At 41.9% G+C, this 20,793-nt stretch overlaps 1 protein-coding gene across 1 annotated transcript; it reads left to right on the top strand.

The window, feature by feature from the left end:
- Nucleotides 1-16,002: 16,002 nt before the first annotated feature.
- Nucleotides 16,003-20,435, top strand: LOC134489697 (C-X-C chemokine receptor type 1-like). Its single transcript, XM_063292522.1, has 2 exons — nucleotides 16,003-16,087; nucleotides 19,123-20,435. Exon 2 carries the CDS (start codon nucleotides 19,144-19,146, stop codon nucleotides 20,224-20,226), a length of 1,083 nt encoding a protein of 360 aa, XP_063148592.1. The 5' UTR covers nucleotides 16,003-16,087; nucleotides 19,123-19,143; the 3' UTR covers nucleotides 20,227-20,435.
- Nucleotides 20,436-20,793: the final 358 nt, after the last annotated feature.

Here is a 20,793-nt window from a genome sequence, read left to right as displayed (position 1 = left end):
GAGCCGGCACTGTGCGTCACTTCCGGGTACCAGAAGGCGAGCGCTCGTTGCGCACATGCGCCCTTTCGCATTCTACACCTGAAACTCGCGTAGGCAAGTGCTGCGAGCTTTTCTGCAGGAGCTGCTCTTTTCTGAGCTGGGCTGCGCGCGCAGATTACTTAATCGTGGGCCTGGAGTCGGTTAGCGAGGGTGTGGCGTTGGGTCTTCTGTATCCTTTAGCGTCGTGCGTGCGGTTGGATAATCCTCCTTTCAACAGAAGAGAATATACTGTAGATTATACTCTGAACCAGGCTCAGAGAGCACCAAGGACTTCACAATCTTCACTTTCCACCAACGTACGCGTGCCTTAGTTTTTTTAACGCTCCTCGGCGCGCAGTCACACAGGCGATCTCAATCGCGCCCACGTGATTTTTGTAATTGGCAATTGGAGAGATTTCGTATCTGCGAGTAAACTATTTCTGTAACAGCGGAGCATTCCAGATGTGCGCCTGAGACGACCGCTTACTGAATTTTCACCAACTTTGTTTCCCTCTGGTTATTTCTTGTTCTTTGTATTGTAAGAACCTTTTGTTAGTAATTGAACTTCGTACAGCACAGTTCCTGTTGATGGAGCAATACAAATAAAATAATGTATATCTTTCTCACTAACTGGTTGCAACATTAAATAAGAGGGACATACATTAATTTATTGTATTGTGCAATTACGATTAACTTTCTAGAACTGAACAGCAAAAGTGAAAGTCACATTGAAAAGACGTGAGATGATGTGAGAAACAAAGAGTAGTAGAAACCTTGTGGTATGCTTTCCCATCCAGGCTCCCAGAATTAACTCTCTAGTATGCCCCCTAATATGTTGTTGTTTATTCGTTTAGTCGCTTCCGACTGTTCGTGACTTCATGGACCAGCCCACGCCAGAGCTTCCTGTCGGTCGTCAACACCCCCAGCTCCCCCAGGGGCGAGTCCGTCACCTCTAGAATATCATCCATCCACCTTGCCCTTGGTCGGCCCCTCTTCCTTTTGCCTTCCACTCTCCCTAGCATCAGCATCTTCTCCAGGGTGTCCTGTCTTCCCGTTATGTGGCCAAAGTATTTCAGTTTTGCCTTGAATATCATTCCCTCAAGTGAGCAGACTGGCTTTATTTCCTGTAGGATGGACTGGTTTGATCTTCTTGCAGTCCAAGGCACTCTCAGGATTTTCCTCCAACACCACAGTTCCAAAGCATCGATCTTCCTTCTCTCAGCCTTCCTTCTGGTCCAGCTCTTGCAGCCATATGTCACTACGGGAAACACCATTGCTTTAACTATGCGGACCTTTGTTGTCAGTGTGATGTCTCTGCTCTTAACTATTTTATCGAGATTGGTCATTGCTCTTCTCCCAAGGATTAAGCGTCTTCTGATTTCCTGACTGCAGTCAGCATCTGCAGTAATCTTTGCACCTAGGAATACAAAGTCTTTTACTGCTTCTACATTTTCTCCCTCTATTTGCCAGTTATCAATCAAGCTGGTTGCCATAATCTTGGTTTTTTTGAGGTTTAGCTGCAAGCCAGCTTTTGCACTTTCTTCTTTCACCTTCATCATAAGGCTCCTCAGTTCCTCTTCGCTTTCAGCCATCGAAGTGATATCATCTGCATATCTGAGATTGTTAATGCTTCTTCCAGCGATTTTAACTCCAGCCTTGGATTCCTCAAGCCCAGCTTGCCGCATGATGTGTTCTGCATACAAGTTGAATAGGTAGGGTGAGAGTATACAGCCCTGCCATACTCCTTTCCCAATCTTAAACCAGTCCGTTGTTCCGTGGTCTGTTCTTACTGTTGCTACTTGGTCGTTATACAGATTCTTCAGGAGGCATACAAGATGACTTGGTATCCCCATACCACTAAGAACTTGCCACAATTTGTTATGGTCCACACAGTCAAAGGCTTTAGAATAGTCAATAAAACAGAAATAGATGTTTTTCTGAAACTCCCTGGCTTTTTCCATTATCCAGCGGATATTGGCAATTTGGTCTCTAGTTCCTCTGCCTTTTCTAAACCCAGCTTGTACATCTGGCAATTCTCGCTCCATGAACTGCTGAAGTCTACCTTGCAGGATCTTGAGCATTACCTTACTGGCATGTGAAATGAGTGCCACTGTTCGATAGTTTGAACATTCTTTAGTGTTCCCCTTTTTTGGTATGGGGATATAAGTTGATTTTTTCCAATCTGATGGCCATTCTTGTGTTTTCCAAATTTGCTGGCATATAGCATGCATTACCTTGACAGCATCATCTTGCAAGATTTTGAACAGTTCAGCTGGGATGCCGTCTCCTGCTGCCTTGTTATTAGCAATGCTTCTTAAGGCCCACTCAACCTCACTCTTCAGGATGTCTGGCTCTAGCTCACTGACCACACCGCCAAAGCTATCCCTGATATTGTTATCCTTCCTATACAGGTCTTCTGTATATTCTTGCCACCTTTTCTTGATCTCTTCTTCTTCCGTTAGGTCCTTGCCATCTTTGTTTTTGATCATACCCATTTTTGCCTGGAATTTACCTCCGATGTTTCTAATTTTCTGGAAGAGGTCTCTTGTCCTTCCTATTCTGTTGTCTTCTTCCACTTCCGTGCATTGCTTGTTTAAAAATAATTCCTTATCTCTTCTGGCTAACCTCTGGAATTTTGCATTTAATTGGGCATATCTCCCCCTATCACTGTTGTCTTTTGCTTTCCTTCTTTCTTGGGCTACTTCTAGTGTCTCAGCAGACAGCCATTTTGCCTTCTTGGTTTTCTCTTTCTTTGGGATGTATTTTGTTGCCGCCTCCTGAACAATGCTGCCAACTTCTGTCCAGAGTTCTTCCGGGACCCTATCTACTAAGTCCAGTCCCTTAAATCTGTTCTTCACCTCCACTGCATATTCCTTAGGAATATTAGTGAGCTCATATCTAGCTGATCTTTATCTGGGTCTTCCCTAATCTCTTTAGTCTGATCCTAAATTGTGCAAGAAGAAGTTCGTGATCGGAACTACAGTTAGCTCCAGGTCTTGTTTTTACCGACTGTATAGATGTCCACCACCTTTCGCTGCAAAGGATGTAGTCAATCTGGTTTCGGTGTTGTCCATCTGGGGAAGTCCATGTATAAAGCCATCTCTTAGGTTGTTGGAAGAGAGTGTTTGTTATGCACATTGAGTTGTCTTGGCAAACTTCTATCAGCCTATGTCCTGCTTCGTTTTGTTCTCCCAGGCCATACTTACCTGTAATTCCAGGTGTCATTTGACTGCCCACCTTAGCATTCCAGTCTCCTGTGATGAAAATAACATCTCTTTTAGGCGTGTTGTCCAGTAGGTGCTGCAGATCCTCATAGAACTGCTCTACTTCAGCTTTTTCAGCATTTGTGGTTGGGGCGTATATTTGGATCACTGTGATGTTAGATGGCTTGCCCTGAATTCAAATTGAGATCATTCTATCGTTTTTTGGATTGTATCCAAGCACTGCTTTAGCCACTTTACTATTAATTATGAAGGCTACTCCATTTCTTCTGTGGTCCTCTTGTCCACAGTAGTAGATCTGGTGGTCATTTGATGTGAAGTGGCCCATTCCAGTCCATTTCAGTTCACTGACACCCAAAATGTCTATCTTTAATCTTGACATCTCACCAATAACCACATCCAATTTGCCCTGGCTCATAGATCTTACATTCCAGGTTCCAATGGTGTGTTGATCCTTAGAACATCGGATTCGCCGTTCACCACCAGCACCGTCGGCCGCTAGCCGTCCTTTCGGCTTTGAGCTAGCTGCGTCATCACGTCTGGGGCTAGTCGAACTCATCCTCTGTTCCTCCCCAGTAGCATTTTGACCATCTTCCGACCTGGGGGTCTCATCTTCCGATGGTATACCGACATATCTCTGGTTGTACTGATCCATTTAGTTTTCACGGCAAGAATACTGGGGTGGGTTGCCATTACCTTCCCCAGGGATCGCATTTAGTCTGACCTCTCTATCATGACCTTCCTGTCTTGGGTGGCCCTTCACGGTTTAGCTCATGGCATCATTGAGGTGCTCAAGCTCCAGCACCACGACAAGGTAACGATCCTTTGCTGAAGGCCCCCTAATATACCTTGTATTTATGTATGTGTATGTACATATATGTGTGTGTTTGTGTCATATACATATACATAAGGTATATGTAGTATACCTACATATACCTTGGACCAGTCACTCTCTCTCAGCCCTAGGAAGCAGGGAATGGCAAACCACTTCTGAAAAATCTTGCCAAGAAAACTGCAGGGACTTGTCTAGGCAGTCGCTGAGAATCAGACAGGATTGAACGGATTTGGTATTTGTGAGTTTTTAAATGAAATGAAGTCAACTGTAGCAATAATGAAAGGGTTTGTTTACCATTTTACCAAAGACAAAACACTTTATTTAATGAGTAAGAATAGAATACGTGCCAGGAAAAATGATAAAGCATACTTAATTCAGATTTCTACACCTTTGCAAAAATTGTTGAGCAATCAGTATACACATTACTTGGATCTCCTCTATTTTGCACCATGATGTATTTAACTTTGGGTTATTGAATACAGTAAACTATAGTTGGTTGATTTACACATTGCAAATCACACTGTCACTTGAAGCATTGTAACACAGAACACTTCCTCTGCCAGAGAGAGAGGGAAACTAAGGATTGGGAAGATGTGGGTAGAAGGTTGAGTCCAAGGGAAACTCAGAATTGTATCCCAAGGAAAACCACCTATCTGTCAGAAAGGTAAGTTTATATACAGGGAAGGCAGAGGTTAGCAGCCTACAGATATATTGCAAAACATAAATTTTGCTGTACCAACCAAAAGAATGCTTCAATGAAGTTAAGCTGAATTGCAATATGGGACCTGATTGCAACCTATTTAAGTTGTTTAATAAAAGTTAATTAAATTTCTTGTTTAAATGTTAGAAAATGAATATGCAGTTCTACAGTATGTCTTCCTCACACTTCACCAAATCACTGGAAAAAAATACATTCCAAATTAGAAATGGGTTAATGGGATTACACGTTAATTTTGAACTAAAATAAGAAAAGGACCCCCTGACAGGCTATACAAGAAATGTATACCAGAAAAAATGTTAAAGAATAGCTGTTCAGAATTCTGTATTTTTCAAAATGATTCAATTAATTTTATTTTACAGTTTTTAAGACTACCCAACTCCTTTGTGACTCTGGGCCATGTACAGTATTAAAACAATTTAAAACAGTCCAAAAGAACAACAAACATCTGGAGAAAAAAGTAACTAGGAAACTGTCACACAAGGGGCCCATTACTTACTCAAGCTCAAGGCCTGGGGGAAGAGCGAAGTTCTAAGGGCTTGTTAAAATAAGGTCAGAGGAGGGCTGTATGAATCTTGGGGAAGGGGGGGGGGATTTTGTTCCAGAAAGGTGACAGAAAAGTCCTGCTTCCTGGGTTTCTTCAGGTGACACTGTTAATTGATGGGACTCAGAATGTGCTGACTCTGCCTGATTATATTGGATGGGCAAAAAACTAAAGGAAGGTATACAGTCCCTCAGATAACCAGATCCTGTGCCATGAAGGACTTCATAGGTGATGACCCAACAATTTAAACTGCACCCAGAAACCTACTGAAAACTTTGTGCAACTCACAAAGCAGAGGTGTTACATGGGCATACTGTAATATGGCCATAATTGTCTATACCACTGCATTCTCGACCAGCTACAGCTTTTGAATACTTTTCAAGGGCAACCTCATGCTTGGTCATCAGACACAAGATCCTAAGGGTCTCCCAGTCTGGGTATGGGTGCAATTGGCTCGCTGTATGAATGTGTGCAAGGGCCTTCCTGGCCAGAGTTGCCACATGCTCCTTGAGCAAGAAGACCCTCAAACTGTGCACCAGTCCCAAAAGGGGAAGTGTAGTCCCATTCAAGAGTAAAGATGGAACATCTTCAAACCCAGGTGGTCCACATACTCATAGCCACTTGGTCTTGTCAGGACTGAGCTTGAGTGTTTCAGATACATCTTCCAGATACTGGGACAAGGTTTTTAACAGTATCACCTGGTTGGACCAATGTTGAGATACACAGCTAGATATCATCTACGTATTGGTGATACCTGATCCCAAACTAACGGTTTGAAATCAGTCACTACATTTTTTGTTTATGTGCACACTATTTGATGCATACGTATTTTATTCCATGGTGTAATTTTGAGTTATTGAATAAGCTACAGCTGGTTGAATCACACACTGCATTAAGTTATAAACCATATTAAGTAGGTTCATACAACAGGCTAAGCCAAAACCAAATTACATTATAACATGATATTGAATTGGGCTATTATATACCTCAACTACTTCCTTTTATTGGTTTAAATAAATTACATGTAAATATCAAAGAAATAGCTGGGTTGATTTCTGCAAACTTATAATGAAGCCCTATCAGGCTTCTGCTATATTTGCTATCAAAATATTTAAGATACCACTCCCAAAACGAATAGAATAAACTGATACCAAAATGTTTGAAGTCCTGAACAGTTGTTCCAATATAATATCAAGTGTTATTTCTGTAATTATAAATCTTTCATTACTTTCTCTGACTACAAAGTGTCATGTTTATAGTTCAGTTTTATCTGATATGACTGCAGCAACACCCTCAAAAACAACTTGGACCATGGCAAGATCTTCAAGGTCACCTCTCACCAGGATGGCAACAACTCCTTCACATTCTGAGGGTCTACAGTGATTTGTGGATATCCGTAATTGAGACAGGAAGACTGCCTCCTTCTAAAACTGGGAAAACACTGTCAAGGAAGTCAGAGAAAGCAAGCCTCATTGGTAGACACACCAATGGACAGGGATGTTTCTGTCCCTTTCCTCCTGATTGAAACTCTAGTGGCTGTGGCCCCTGACAGCAAGTTTGTACAGAAAGCCTGCAGAAAGGATGCCAAAGTCATGGAAAAGTTGATTATGCCTGACACACTCAGCCTGAAATATATACATCAAATGCATTTTGGGACCCCACTACCAGAATGAATGGGTAGAACATACATACGGAGAGGATATAACAGATAACATCAATATGCATGGCTCTATTGCCTTTATTGTGTGGACACCTCATACTTTTAGTTAAATGCTGAAATAAGGCTGGTTTATGTGTCATTTAATGCCCCATGATGAACATGCAGTACTTGATTTCCATTTGGCAGGAGTATAGTACTGTTGCTGCAAATAAATTTCAATTGAATGCCAGTTTGCAATCTTAAAAACTTTGGAATAAACATTAGGCATAAACTTTCAATGTCATTAAAATTGTTAACCAACATGGTTTTAGTGCAGCAAAATATGCAGTCAGTTTTTGCCCTATCTGCATTCACTCTTTCTTTCTTTCTTTCTTTCTTTCTTTCTTTCTTTCTTTCTTTCTTTCAAGTGTGGCCTTACTCTCTTTTGTAGTGCAGTACCTGGCATGTAATTCAAAGGCCTATGTGGTCCTCAGCCTGACAAAGATTGTGCACCCCTGGCTTAGAGTAAGTTTTATTGTGTAATGAGGTCTGTTAGAATTGGGATACGGTTAGCCAGATGCCAGTTATATCAATGTCAGCTCAGCAGCGACCAACTAGTTAGCTTACGGTGTTTATGGGATTTTGTCAGTGATAATAATAACATTGCTATATTATTCCATACTTGGGAGACATCTTGAGGAACCAGAACACAAACAAGAATCTGTCTGCCACAGGATGGTACAGAGTTGGACTCTCTCCTCTCTTCTCCAACAGCTTTCTCTAGCAAGTAAACAGGTGGAGCCAAGTTTCCTTTGTGTGTAGAAACTGGGTTTGTCTCATGAGAAAACAATTGTTCTCCTTTTTATTGTTACATAAACCAAATAAAGGGCTCCTTCTGGCTGCCTGACAGTTAAAAACCACCGCTGTTTACAGAGTTAAAAACCACAGTGAAGAGGGATGGGTGGGATAGAATGGGTAGATGAGATGTAAAATTAAACTACTGAGTCAATAGGTCAATAGTTCCTGCAAATTCAGCAAATGTGTCAAACAGCCTTTCTGGAATGGTGTAATGTCTTAGTAGTCTCAGTCCTGGTTGTACTTCATGTTGCTGTATTCCTCTGAGTTCAGAAGCAACTCCATGTGTGTTCAGTTTGACTTCATATGAACCTACTCAGAGGTAACCCTTCACTGAGTTCATGAAACTTACTCCCAGTTGTAAATATGCAGGAAAGCTTTTCTCATCCTGGCACCCTCAGTCTGATCAAACTAATTCAATCACTGCCATTCCTATAAGCATAATGGCTGTGGAAATGGGTTTGTACTCTAATATATTGTAAAATTTAGGTTGAGAAAGATTAAATGATTACTACCTTTAGGAATATATACCACAGAACCCATGTGTAAACTTAAAGCATATAACGTACTTCTTTTATGTTAGTTGTTTATTTGTTTAGTCGCTTCTGACTCTTCGTACCTTCATGGACCAGCCCACGCCAGAGCTTCCTGTCGGTCATCAACACCCCCAGCTCCCCCAGGGACGAGTCCATCACCTCCAGAATATCATCCATCCATCTTGTCCTTGGTCGGCCCCTCTTCTTTTTGCCTTCCACTCTCCCTAGCATCAGCATCTTCCCCAGGGTGTCCTGTCTTCTCATTATGTGGCCAAAGTATTTCAGTTTTGCCTTGAATATCATTCCCTCAAGTGAGCAGTCTGGCTTTATTTCCCGGAGGATGGACTGGTTTGATCTTCTTGCAGTCCAAGGCACTCTCAGAATTTTCCTCCAACACCACAGTTCAAAAGCATCGATCTTCCTTCTCTCAGCCTTCCTTATGGTCCAGCTCTCGCAGCCATATGTTACTACTTTTATGTTATGTATGGGACAAATCAACTCAAGAGTTCTCACTTGAAGTGCAAATGACCTGACTCAATTTTTTTAAAAAAATTATTGGTGAAACATAACCACCATGATATAGATGACCCAGATCTGATGACCCAGATGTGATAATCATGACCCAGATATGATGAAGTATGACAAAAATATAACAGTGCCAATATACAGCATAGTAATTAAATGAGTGGCATTTAATATATCCCAAAAGGGTTAATATAGAACTAGCTCAATCCTTTAATATATTATTAAATCTAACCAGGCTCAAATTATCCTACTTCGGACACCTTATGAGAAAACCTAGCTCTTTGGAGAAGGCTCGAATGCTGGGAAAGGTGGAAGGAAAGAGAAGAAGCGGATGACCAACATCAAGCTGGGTAGTTACAGTGGCGATGACCGCATTGTTGGAATTGCTGAAAGACCAGGCTAGGGTCAGATCGTCATGGAGAAGATCTACTGTATCTATGTGGTCACTAGGAGTCAACAACAACTTGTTGGCACAGAATGGGATAAACTTGTTTCAAATAACCATAGTTACCTTTAGCTACCTGCCACATGTTTCTTGTTTTTGCCACAGTAGTTCAGCTTTCCCCAATCTGGGCACTCTCTGTGAACTTCAACTCCCAGAATTCTCACCACAGGCTAGGCTAGCTGGGAATTCTGGAAGTTGAACTGTACATTTCAGGGCACCCCACGTTGGGGAAGACTGAAGTAGTTGATTTGATAGCAATTTGACAATTAAAGGCCATAGTTAATTTAGAGTGAGGATTGGCACTGAGTGGAAAAAAATATTATGGTATCCAAAATATCTAATATAAGTACAGTATCTTATATTAGATGGGACTTAGGAAGCAGGCCTTCTGTGCCACAGCACCTGTCTTCTGCAATACCTCCCCTGGTAAAACTGGCCCCCACCCTGGTCATGTTCAAAAGAGCTCCAAAAACCTGGCTCTTTCCCCAGGCCACGGTAGAGCAGGTGTGTTTGATAGTCTTTTAATGGTTGCTTTTCCTTCCAGCATTTGAAGAGGGGATAGTTTTTGTTTTAATTGTATCTCATGATTGTTTTTACCATATGCCACCCAGAGTCATTGTAGAATTGGGCAGCCTTATAAACTTCTAAAATAAAGAAAAATAAAATTAAAAAATCTATCCATTCAAACTAGTGTGTGCAACAGCCTCAGAATTTTATTGCTAACTTTTTTCCACCTTAGTAGAGAAGAGTTCCTGCTTGAAACTTTACATCAACTATACTCTGCATTTCTCTCTTGCATCTGGTCAGAAAAAATAGAAATGGGGAAAGGAGCATTTGCCTGCAAGTCTAACGTAGGCTGAGGATATTATCTCAGGAGAGAGAGAGAGAGAGAGAGAGAGAAACACCCTACAACTTTGCTTCTGTCAGAAGTGTTGCCACTCCCCAGCTCGTTCTCTGCTGCTAAATATGTAATGTTGTGATCTTATGCACACTTAATTGGCAGAAAGTCCCTCTGAAATCAATAGTACTTACTTAGGACTCTATGGCAGTGTTTCTCAACTACGAAACTTCCAGATTTCATGTAGCATTCTTTCCCATTTTAGTCAGTGAGAGGTCTTCATATGGGACATATGTGGTCCTGGGGATGAGTAATGTCTATCTCCAACTATAGGTTTGCCAGAAAAGAGGCTCTGAGGACAGGCGATGAGGATCCCCCCCCCTACTTCTATCTATCTACACACACACACACACATAATTTAGAGACTGCCCAACTACTAGCAACTCTGGGAGGCTAACAATTAAAAAGATAATAAAAATACAAAAAACAGAAAGAAATCATAAGTGACCCAAAGACAAACATATAGGCAAAAAATACATACAAAAGGGACTCAACCATCACCCTGACCTAAATCTGGGAGAATAGCCAGGTCTTCAGGGACGCGGTGGCGCTGCGGGTTAAACCGCTGAGCTGCTGAGCTTGCAGATTGGAAGGTCGGCAGTTCGAATCCGCATGACGGGGGAAGCTCCCGTTGCTAGTCCCAGCTCCTGCCAACCTAGCAGTTCGAAAACATGCAAATGTGAGTAGATTAACAGGTACCACTTCGGCGGGCAGGTAACGGCGTTCCGCTTAGTCATGCCGGCCACGTGACCACGGAAGTTTCTACGGACAAACACCAGCTCTTCGGCTTTGAAATGGAGATGAGCACTGCCCCCTAGAGTGGGACACGACTGGACTTAATGTCAAGGGAAACCTTTACCTTTACCTAGCAGGTCTTCAAGAGCTGCCTGAATGTCATCAGGGTGGCAGCCATCCAGATCCCTGGAGGGATATTATTCCAGAGGGCCACAACAGAGAAAGCACACTTCCTGAGTCCTGATAGATGGCACTGCTCAATCAATGGGACCCCAAAGCATGTCTACCGTGCCTGATCTCACTGGATGGTTAGAAACAACTGGAGACAGGCAGATCCTCAAATAACCAGGCACTATGTCATGAAGAGCTTTGTACCATCTTGCATTGCACCCAGAAGCCAACTGGTACCCAGTGCAGCTTACAGCACAGGGGGTCACATGAGCATAATGAGGCGTGCCACCACTGCCCACATGGCTGCATTCTGAACCTGCTGCAACTTCCAAGTGGCCTTCAAGGGCAACCCCAGATAGAGTGCATTGCCATAATCCATTTGTGAGATGACTAAGTCACTCATGCCTTAGTAAGTGCTGTAAGTAATTGTTTTAAGTAAGCCACAAAGATGTTGGCCTGGCATCATGTGGGTTTGTGTGATTGTCCATGGCTGTGCCATTAATCAGGATTTACATGCTTCCAGCAATGCTTCTGCAATCCCTTGGACCTCACCCCTTTAGTGTGATTAACATTAAAGAGGAGGCCACTAAGCTGTGCTATAAGACAATGCAACAACGTTTTTCTATTCACTTAGTTATGCATTATATGCGGTCCTTTCCAACTTGATATTTTCCAAATCTACACCCCTATCATTTTTAGCCTGAGCAACCAGTGGCTATATGAACTTGGGAGGATGAGAACTGGAGCAGCACATTTGGAAAGGATCAAGTTGAAGAAAACTAACGTTATAGGATTGTTATTACACCCATCCAAACCAACATTGAGCCAGATATTTCCATTTTTAAAAACTGTGCAAACTGCCTGACTATGGCACAGAAAGGGAGAGACAAAGCTTGGAAGGAAATGAGAGCCTTCTCAGCACATATGTTAATTTGCACATTGGGAATAAGCAATCTGTTGCGTTTCAGTTTTGGGGGACCAACTCCCATCAGCTTGCAAATGTGACTTTTTGCTCAGGCTTAATGCTAGTGCTGCCTATCAAAATAAAACTTCCACTGTGATGAGATAGTGCAAATATGTAGACATATTGTTGAAAGGTTGTTTGGATTATAAAACTCATCAGTGTTGATCACCTTGAATGCAAGAGGAAGAGGTTATTTTAAAGTCAATTATAAGACAATCAGTTTGAAGAAAATCAGAACTGGGAGGCCTTTCATGAATTTGGCCCTGGCAAGGGGATGACTCAGGAACCGCCAAAAAATCAACATAGGGTAGGCATGTAAAAACACCAACTTTTTTTTAAAAAAAATGTCTCCATCAATAATTGAAATCATTTCAGAAAACTACAGAGTTGGGTGGCCAACTCCAAGCCCTCGCCTTTCCCCCACAAGCCTTTGCTTATCCTGGAGAAAAACCTCTTTGAGCCACTTGAGGCCTAGTCTCCTTTATGGACCGGTCCTGAACCTAATCAGGGTGACCATGAAGTGGACAGAGGCCTGTCAGCATCCTCCATTGAGATGAACGTGCAGTTACAATCCCAACAGAGTTGCTGAACCTCCAGGAACTGAATTTAGCCCTTCCAGTACACTGCTTCCTTAGACTTCAGAAGAACAGCCAGGAGTAGCTTCTATTAAGTTGGATTTCACAACCAGAAAGAGCCAGACCACTTTGCCTGATCTACTGGGTCCAAATCAGGCAAAGGCAAGGTAGATCAATGCCCTTCCTCTGAACTGACCTGAGTCCTCTACTCCAAAAGAACCATGCCTTCAGGATGCCAAGAGGCATAGTGAGTTGGCCCACCCACCCCCAAAAAAACACTGCTGAACAGCTATTGGTAAGTGCCCCCATCTCCCTTCCCCCCCTTTCATGAATTTTTAGAGGTCATGTTTACCACCAGTTCTCAAGAGTCATGACCTTGCAGTGCAAAGGTACTCAGTCTGCCTTCCTCAACTTGACTCCTGATTTATTTATTATATTTTAATATATATGATCTGTGTTCTCAGACCCATTTCCCTTTTTTCCTTGTCATTTCTCTCCCTCTCTCAGCCTACTTTTCTTTTTCCCTCCCCTGCTAAACTTTTGATTCCCAAAGCTAAGGCATGTGGATGAATACACCCCTCTACTTATCCAAAACATAATCTCTCTTATCCAAAGGTTGGGGAAGTGCTGGCCCCCAAGGATTCATCGTTGTCATCCCCTCAATTCTACTTAGATTCTATTTCTCCAATGATTGCTAATTTCTCCTTCACTGTCATTTCTCATTGACATGCTTCACTGTGATGTTCCTCAATAATATCCAACCCCTTTCTCTGAGATTTGGGTGGTCACCATTTTTTATATCCATATTTACTCTAGAATCCATACTTTAAAAATATTTTTTTGTTAAAATATCTTCCTTGTGTACCGGCTCAGTTCCTGCTGGACGGTCCCAGCATAACAAGTGACTGCTGAAGCTCAATTACAGAGTCCCTGGCTGAGGACAAATTTGTACTATGGACATCTTGATTTGTAACTTTCTTTCTTAGCCACTATACTAGATTAGTTTCCTTCTACTTCTGATTAGTAGCTGCATTTCTGTGCAAAGGGAAGCATTCTAATTTAGAATCAATAACTCAGATTTAGTCTCTAGTTCTCTATTGCACATTCTTGGGGGAAGAATAGAAAAATATATGGAACAAGCTGTAACGTATTTTAACTAAAGGAGTAAATCAAGGTTCTTCTACTTGGTCTGCCTGGTTCTTAACTTTAGTTTTTTGGCCCTGACTAGTTATAATTTAAGAATAACCCCAGAAAGAAATGAAATTTTTGAGGGACTATCCCAGTTCCAATTCAAAGGGGTGAGTTGAAAAAGTCAGATCTGTATCATTCGGGCTTCCTACATGGCCTGTTTTTATGTTTGTGCTTTCTTCAGGAAAAGAGGTTGGCTTGGTTCCCATCTGATACCTTTTGGCACCTGGTTTAAAAGCTCTTCATGCTTCAGTGGTTACAACTTCACTTCCTTGTTCCTATAATTCAGAACAGTGGTGCTCATAAATCTAACTTATGCATACTGTATAAAAGTTTGACAATGTTAGAGCATAGCTTCATATGTTTAGAAATACATTCTTTTTACTTCAATATGGTTTCCTCCCAATTAAGTGAACAGAGAGTTGAAGGCTTTGTTCACAATCCTAGATGCAAGTATAGTATATTTTTCTATTCATACTGCTTGTCAGGATTGGAATATACAAGGTGCTATTTTTGACCTTTAAAGCCCTACATGGCATGGGACTAGGTTATTTGAGGGACCGTATCTTCCTGGTTACATCTACCGGTCCCATCAGGTCCAGCAGAAGAGGTATGTTCCAGGTCCCGTCTGCGAAGGAGTTCCATCTGATAGGACCCAGGAGACGCGCCATTAAGCAATGACAAACATCAACCACAGGCCTGGGACCAGAGCCAGGTTTTCAAGGCTTTCTGGAACCCCAGGAGAGAGGGTGCCATTCAGAGGATGGGGGCCGTAACAGAGAAGGCACACTTCCTAGGTCCCACAAAATGGCAATATTTAATGGAGGGGACCTGGAATACACCCATTCTGCTGGAACATGCTGGGTAGGCAGAAATGATTGGAGATAAGCTGTCTCTCAGGCATCCAGGCTCTGTGCCATACAGGGCTTTACAGGTAACAACCAGCACCTTGAATTGCACTCGGAAGCCAACTGGCAGCCAATACAGTTCACATAGCAGTGGTGACACCTGGGCACATCTAGAGGTGCCCATTACTGCTCCAGCCACTGCATTTTGAACCAGTTGTAGCTTCCGGGTGGTCTTCAAGGGCAGCCCCATGTAGATCGAAGGAGAGTCCACTACCTCCCAAGCAGTCTGTTCTACTGCCGAACAGCTCTAATGCTGTTCCTCTAATTATTACTGCTTATTTCACTACAATGCTAATTTCCCTATGTGGTGCCCTTCTACTGGAATGCTTCTAAATGAATTGTTTATAATGCTATTAGTTAAAAGATATTGCACAGCAGTTCTATCCTTTCCTCTTTAACAAGTTAGTATGTGTGTGTGTGTGTAAGGAAAAAAGAAGAAAAAACAGTGGTAAGGGCACATGGGAATTGCAAATGGAAGACAGTGTTCTGACTTCATAAATTTATCTGTGAATAAGGCAGGAAAGTTGCAAGATAACAGCCTCATCTAAAAGCCCGTCTGTTTCTTTTGTATGATCTTCTTCCACAGTTCCAAGTTCATATTGTTTGTTTCAAATCTCTGCTCTCATTTTCTCATCATCCCATCTAGAGATGTAAGATGAAGCATTGAGGCTCAGAGGTGCCAGTTTGAATAAGAGCATGTGAAAGGTACATTCTGTAATCCTGGAGCAAAATGTAACATAAATAAATGTTCGGTTTTATTTCCCACTTGGTTCATGAGGATGAAGTGCAAGCAATAACCGATCACAATGAGGACTAACTGTGGTCATCCATCCATGATTGTTAGAAGCCCTGCTCCCTCCAGGAGAACAAATTTTGGGCCAAAGTGATACCTGAAGATGTTCTATTCATTCTAATAGGGTTCTTTCTCTTCCTTCCCCTTCCCCTCCCCCTCCCCCTCCCTTTCCTTTCTCATCCTGACCAATTCTACGGCAGCCTTCCCAGCCTGGTGCCTTCCAGATGTATTAGGGCTGCATGGCTAGCTAGAAAATTCAGTGTGGTGCAGATCTCAAAGAGCCAGTTTGGGAAGGTTGTTCTACAAGCACTAGAACAGCTGAGATGTCCACCTGCTGAACTGTGTGAGCAGTTTCCTGTTGCTTTGTTCCCTGCTTCTCTGAGGAAATACTTCGAAGGGTCTGGTGTTCTTTTCTGGGTAGTGTGGAGGGAAATTTTGCAAGGATCAGTTCCTCCTGGTAAGGCTGAACCTTCAGCAGCAAATTTTTGTACTGAGAAGAGGACTCTCCAAAGCAGGCAGGTAAGTAAAGAACATGCCCTTGCTCATTTTGCGTAACAGTGGACTGAAGAATAAGCAGGGAATTAGGAACCATAGGAGTGGAACTGAGGGTGAACTAGAATTATTTGGTAAAAGGGATTCTGCTGACAGAGTTTTGGATGCTAAGGGTATTAAAACTTGAGCTTTACTCCCTTTACACCTCCAGATGCAATTGGAGGTGAATGAATTGCATCATGCTGGCTGGGGAATTCTGGGAGTTGAAATCCACATGTCTTAAAGTTGCCAAGGTTGAGAAACACTGGGCTAGAGCATCTTTCCCCAATCTAGTGCCCTCCAGATGTGCTGGGCTGCAATTCTTGTCATCTGCAGCCAACATAACTAGATCACCTGGGATGCTGGGAGACCTTTGTTCAATGTTTCTGGAGGGTATCAGGTTGGGAAAGGCTGTTGTAGAAGAAGAAACATTTTGATGGAAAGATGGTTAGCAGACATAGAGAATATTGCTCTAGCGCAGCCTTTCTCAACCTTTTAACCCTGGAGGAACCCTTGAATTACTTTTCAGGCCTTGGGGAACCCCTGCCCATTCAGGCTCAAATATAGGCCAGAAGTCACAAAATTATTATATTTGTTTCATGGGTAGGCCTATATACATGCACTAACAGTGTTCTTAAACTAAAAATAAAGAATGAAACTTACCTCTTTAATGTGAAGTTGCCTGAATTTGATTTTTTTTTAAAATAAATTGTGATCTCCCAGGGAACCCCTAGTGACCTCTCGTGGAACCCTTGGGTTCCACAGAACCCTGGTTGAGAAAGCCTGCTTAAATGTATATATAATTAAGTATTAAATATTCCACAAGGTGGGATTCACTTCAGTTGATTATGCATTTTGCCTGCACAATCAGACTTACCAATAGAGCAATTGAAGCAGCAGCAGGAGAGAGAATCCATGGAAGAGCAGGCAGGGGAAAGCTACTGGGCTTATAATGACCAGGGCAGAAAATATGTGTGTTTTCTGTTGAACTTTTTTTTTTTTAAGCACTCATTGCATTGAGAAGGAGAGCAGTTTTTCCCTCTAGTTGGGGAAAGTCAGCAACTGGGAGAACTTTAGAGCCACCAGATTTAAGAAGGCTACTCAGCCAGACTGATGCTTTTGGAAGCCTTAATCCACAAATCCTATGCTTTTCAGTTATTGGTCATATTGTCTGGCTGTCCTGGGGAGACACTGGGTTGGAGAAAGCCAGATATTTAAACAATTCTTATATACTGTCCAATGGTTTACATACTGTATGTTCTCTACTTATGGTATGTAGCCAGAAGGATGGGAACTGTAATCCAAGCCCTGGAGCCCACCAGGTTGAGGAAGGCAAGCTGCCTGAGGGCTCCAAATAAAATCTGTTGCTGGACTAATACAGCTCCCTCGATAATGTTTGGCATCGAGGAGTTGAGGTGGGGGCAACAGAGATGCCAGAAGACCCAAGAAATGCATGAAAGCAAAATGGAGGACCCTTCATCCTATCCCCAATCCTTCCCAAGGATATAAGCATCATGGATGCTGCTATGACAAAAATGACCAGCAAACACAGGGGATTCAAAACAATCACATCATATATTAAAACCAGCAGCTCAATAAGCTTTCTTTACAGAGTAGGAAAAGATTTTGCAGTTGCAGGTAGTAGTAAATGGCAATGGTGAATTCTTCCAAATAAGAGTCATTCCAGAGCAAGCTTCTATGGTGAAAATGCCTTGCTACCTTCTTTATAGGAATTTTATGTTTGTAAATCTCTCATGTTGCCCCATCATTCTTCTTTCTAGACCATTAAGGAGAAAAAGACAAAAGAGCTGCTCAATGTCTTTTTATTGCTGGCACAAGGACTCGTATATCTTGAATCAAGCATCTTTAAGTAGACAGAGAATATCTTTACAGAATAATCCCCTATCTTAGGTAAAACAAGGATCTCCCCAGGATAAGCTCCTGATTATTTCCATTATTTCATCAACGCTAAAAAGAAATTTTAAACACTGAATAAGCAAAGCACTAAGAAAATGCCAATGGAATGTAACCTTTTGAAGATTACTTCAAACCATGTTAAAAGAGAATTTCCTTGCTTGAAGTTGCTACTCTTAGTTGTAAGGCTATTTCAGACCTCATGGTAACATAACTGGTTGTGGCTTGATCATGCCCATCCTCTCTTGCTATTTTGCATAAGAATAATTGGAGTTTTAATCCAACAGTTCAAATGAAGAATACTTTTACCTTGGTGATAAAAGCATTTATGTGTGGATACCAATAATTTTGGACATTTTCCTTTGAGGTCCTTGCACTGCTCTAAAATCAGTTCCAATCTGTGGGATCCCATGTTGTTGTCTTTGTTCAGCAGCTGAGCTGATTTATTTTTAACTCAGCCACAGGGTATCCAAAATTGGGGTTGGGTGGGGAAAATAAACTTTTTTTTAATTGGAAATTTGAGTTTCTGCAGAGGTTGGGCATGTTTTCTTATTGGAAGGAACCTGTCTCAGGGCCCTTCCTTAGTCAGCTTCTCCATACTTCCCTTCAGAAGATCAGCTACCTTAGTATTTTAGAGTGATCTTTTATTTGGATTATACAAGGAGGGGTTGGCAGGATAGAATAAATCCTGAAAAGCTTCAGTGCTTGTGTCCTACCTCCTACGGATGACATAAATGAGCTCAGCCTCCTGTAGACATCTGTGTGTTCAGCTGGGGCTTGCTCATGTAGAAGTCATCATTCATACATCTGTGAACACATGAGCACATTCCTCCTTCAAATATTTATGCTGGATGCCTAGATGTGGCAAGGAAGCTACAGTCACTTGCCATCATTAGAAGGGAGGTAAGACTTACCAATTGCATTCATGTGGAGAGTATTCTGGAATTATGGAACTATGTATGTCCGGTGCCTATATTCAAAATGTATTAATTTATCTTTCGAATATTTTGATCCCTTTTGGAGCCCCGAAGAACCACATTTATGATTAGTATGTTGCCTTTTGATTAGAAAGAAGTTATTCACCTGTCTTGCCTTCATGTCCTACACAGGCCTACAGCAAGACATCCAGGATGGAACCAATGGTAATCGATGGGGACCGACTTATGGATCTCCTAAATAACTTTTCTTATAACACAGATTATACCATTGGCCCTGAAAGTGTACTTGCAGAACCTTGCAGGCCACAGAATGCAACAGTTACCGTAAAGTATATTGTAGCAATCATCTATAGCCTGGTTTGCATTTTGAGCCTGCTGGGCAACTCCTTGGTGATTCTGGTGGTGAGCTACAACAAAGGAAACCATTCTGTTACTGATGTTTATCTCCTGAACTTGGCTATTGCTGATCTTCTCTTTGCACTTACCTTGCCAATCTGGGCTGTGTATCGCGCTCATGAGTGGATCTTTGGCACTTTCATGTGCAAAATCACCTCAGTCATGAAGGAAGTCAACTTCTACAGTGGTATCCTCCTGTTGGCCTTTATCAGTTTTGATCGTTATTTGGCAATAGTCTATGCTACTCGGGCAGCCACTGAGAAGAGGCACTGGGTCAAATTTGTCTGCATTGGCATCTGGCTGTTCTCCTTCCTCTTTTCCCTTCCTGTGATCCGCTTCCGGGAGGTTTTCCTGCCCCCAAATTCCTCTCACATGGTTTGTTATGAGAACATTGGAGGGAATCAAACAGCTGAATGGAGGGTAGTACTGAGAATCTTACCACAGGTGTTTGGTTTTCTCCTCCCCTTGATAATCATGATCATTTGCTATGGTTTAACGGTGCACAGACTTTACCAGACAAAGAACAAGCAAAAGAAGAAGGCAATGAAAGTAATCTTGGCTGTAGTGCTGACCTTTCTGATCTGTTGGCTACCCTACAACATCACCCTGCTTTTTGATACTTTCTTGAGGATAGGCGTCATAACCGACAGCTGCTCAGTTCGTAACAACATTGACGCTGCTCTTTTGGGTACCGAGATTTTGGGATTTGCTCATAGCTGTATCAACCCCATCATATATGCTTTCATAGGACAGAAATTCCGGAACAACTTCCTCAAGATCTTGGTCTCACGTGGTATTGTCAGCAAAGAAATCCTGAATCAATATAGGAAGGGATCCACGTTTTCAACTTCCTCTGCTAACACTTCAACCACTCTTTAATAAACTTGCCTGAAAGAAGAAAAGATGACAACGAAAAAGATACTATGGCTCAGCAACCTGGCATCTTCCTTTGTGATACATTAAAAACTGTAAAGATCACTCTTAGCTTTAATTTGGCAATGCAATTAATGTCATTTTAAAAAGCTCTGTCTATTTCTCAGAAAAGACATTTCTCCAAGTTATGTGACTGGTCTTCTGATTTCCTTCCTTCCCATTATTTTAATCACTTTTCTTATTTTTATGTAGTATCTGTTTTGTTTTGTTTTCAAAGAAAGGATGGTGGAGCCAGTGAGGTACCCAGATTGTCCTCCATTTAAACAATCTAAATAAGATATAGCACATTCTGAACGTCTGGAAATAATATTCCCTAAGAACAGGACATTGCACCTTTTTGAACTAAGTCTGCCAGTTTGTATCTATGGAGTGCTTTGTAAATGGTACACAAAATCCCTTCTTCTGCATCCAGTCTGTCTGTAATGATTGCCTATCCTAACAGACTCAGACTCACAAGCAAGAGCTTAAGAATATCTGGTTTATTAAAGAATAGTATGCAAATACAGAGAAAGC

The sequence above is a fragment of the Candoia aspera genome, chromosome 1, assembly GCF_035149785.1.
Source record: "Candoia aspera isolate rCanAsp1 chromosome 1, rCanAsp1.hap2, whole genome shotgun sequence".
NCBI lineage: Eukaryota > Metazoa > Chordata > Lepidosauria > Squamata > Boidae > Candoia > Candoia aspera.
This window is presented reverse-complemented; position numbering and strand designations above follow the sequence as displayed.